The sequence below is a fragment of the Monosiga brevicollis genome, genomic scaffold, assembly GCF_000002865.3.
Source record: "Monosiga brevicollis MX1 MONBRscaffold_51 genomic scaffold, whole genome shotgun sequence".
Taxonomy (NCBI): domain Eukaryota; class Choanoflagellata; order Craspedida; family Salpingoecidae; genus Monosiga; species Monosiga brevicollis.
The window spans coordinates 120,644-121,607 of record NW_001865088.1 but is presented as its reverse complement, the minus strand read 5'-3'; the positions used below and the strand labels follow the sequence as shown (position 1 = coordinate 121,607).

Genomic DNA, 964 nt, shown 5'->3' with positions numbered 1-964 from the left:
CACTCACATCGTCCCTGGCTTTGGCATCAACACCGTGCTTCAACAGCATCTCCACCACCTTGACATGGCCCTTCTCGCAGGCATAGTGCAGTGGAGCTCGGCCATACTGTGGGATGATGCATCAGCATCACGCACAGGTACAAACACATCATGCTACAGGTGTGTATAGAATCAAGGGGTGGGGGGGGGAAGCAAAGCGGGAAGAGGAGGGCTCTAACGTCGTCCTTGGCTTTTGTATTCACACCGTGCTTCAACAACATCTCCGCCACTTTGACATGACCTCTAACACAGGCACTGTGTAGCGGTGTCCATCCTTTCTGCGGATGATGCATTGACATGAAGTACAGGAACAGACAACTAGCATCACGTGTTGCAGGTGTACCATCATATCGGCGTAAAGGGGAGAGAAGAGGAGGTACTGACGTTGGTCTGGGCTTCGGCATCAACGCCGTGCTTCAACAGCACCTCCACTACCTTTACATGGCTCCGAAGGCAGGCACAGTGCAGTGCTGTCCAGCCATCCTGTGCCAACGAAAAACAAGCAGACAAACCCAAAAGCACAAAACCGCTCAGATGAATAGCTTCAAAGCCCTAATCACAGAACAAAGCCCATGCAAAGCAACATACGTACCAGAATATCACGGTTCAAAGTGGCGGCGGCATCTCGAATACGTCGTGGATCCCAACTGCTCAACAGCTGCAGCGCCCTTTGTGGATCTGATGACAAGCACGCCCTCAACAGCTGCTCTCCATCATCACTCATGATAACGATGTCTCTCTATCAGCAACAACCTTCCCACCACAAAAGTCCCGAGGGGGCTCCTCTAAATGTCTTGATCCGAAACCACAGCATGGGCAGGGCAGCGGGCTGAATGGCGAGCGTTGCGCACTGTGGGTAGCAAGGATATGTTCATGACTGACCGTAGCTTGTGCTTCGTGTGGAGAAACAAACGGAGAGCTGCTT

The 964-nt window shown here is 52.4% G+C and overlaps 1 protein-coding gene across 1 annotated transcript in view; it reads right to left on the bottom strand.

The window, feature by feature from the left end:
* MONBRDRAFT_30433 (uncharacterized protein) overlaps positions 1-763 on the bottom strand; it is a gene marked incomplete at both ends in the record, with an annotated part of 2,721 nt that extends 1,958 nt beyond the window's left edge. Inside the window, 3 exons of the mRNA XM_001750875.1 lie at positions 8-106; positions 424-522; positions 632-763. Coding sequence (XP_001750927.1) covers positions 8-106; positions 424-522; positions 632-763 — 330 coding nt within the window. The remainder of the gene's footprint in view (positions 1-7; positions 107-423; positions 523-631) is intronic.
* Between the last annotated feature and the right edge of the window lie 201 nt (positions 764-964).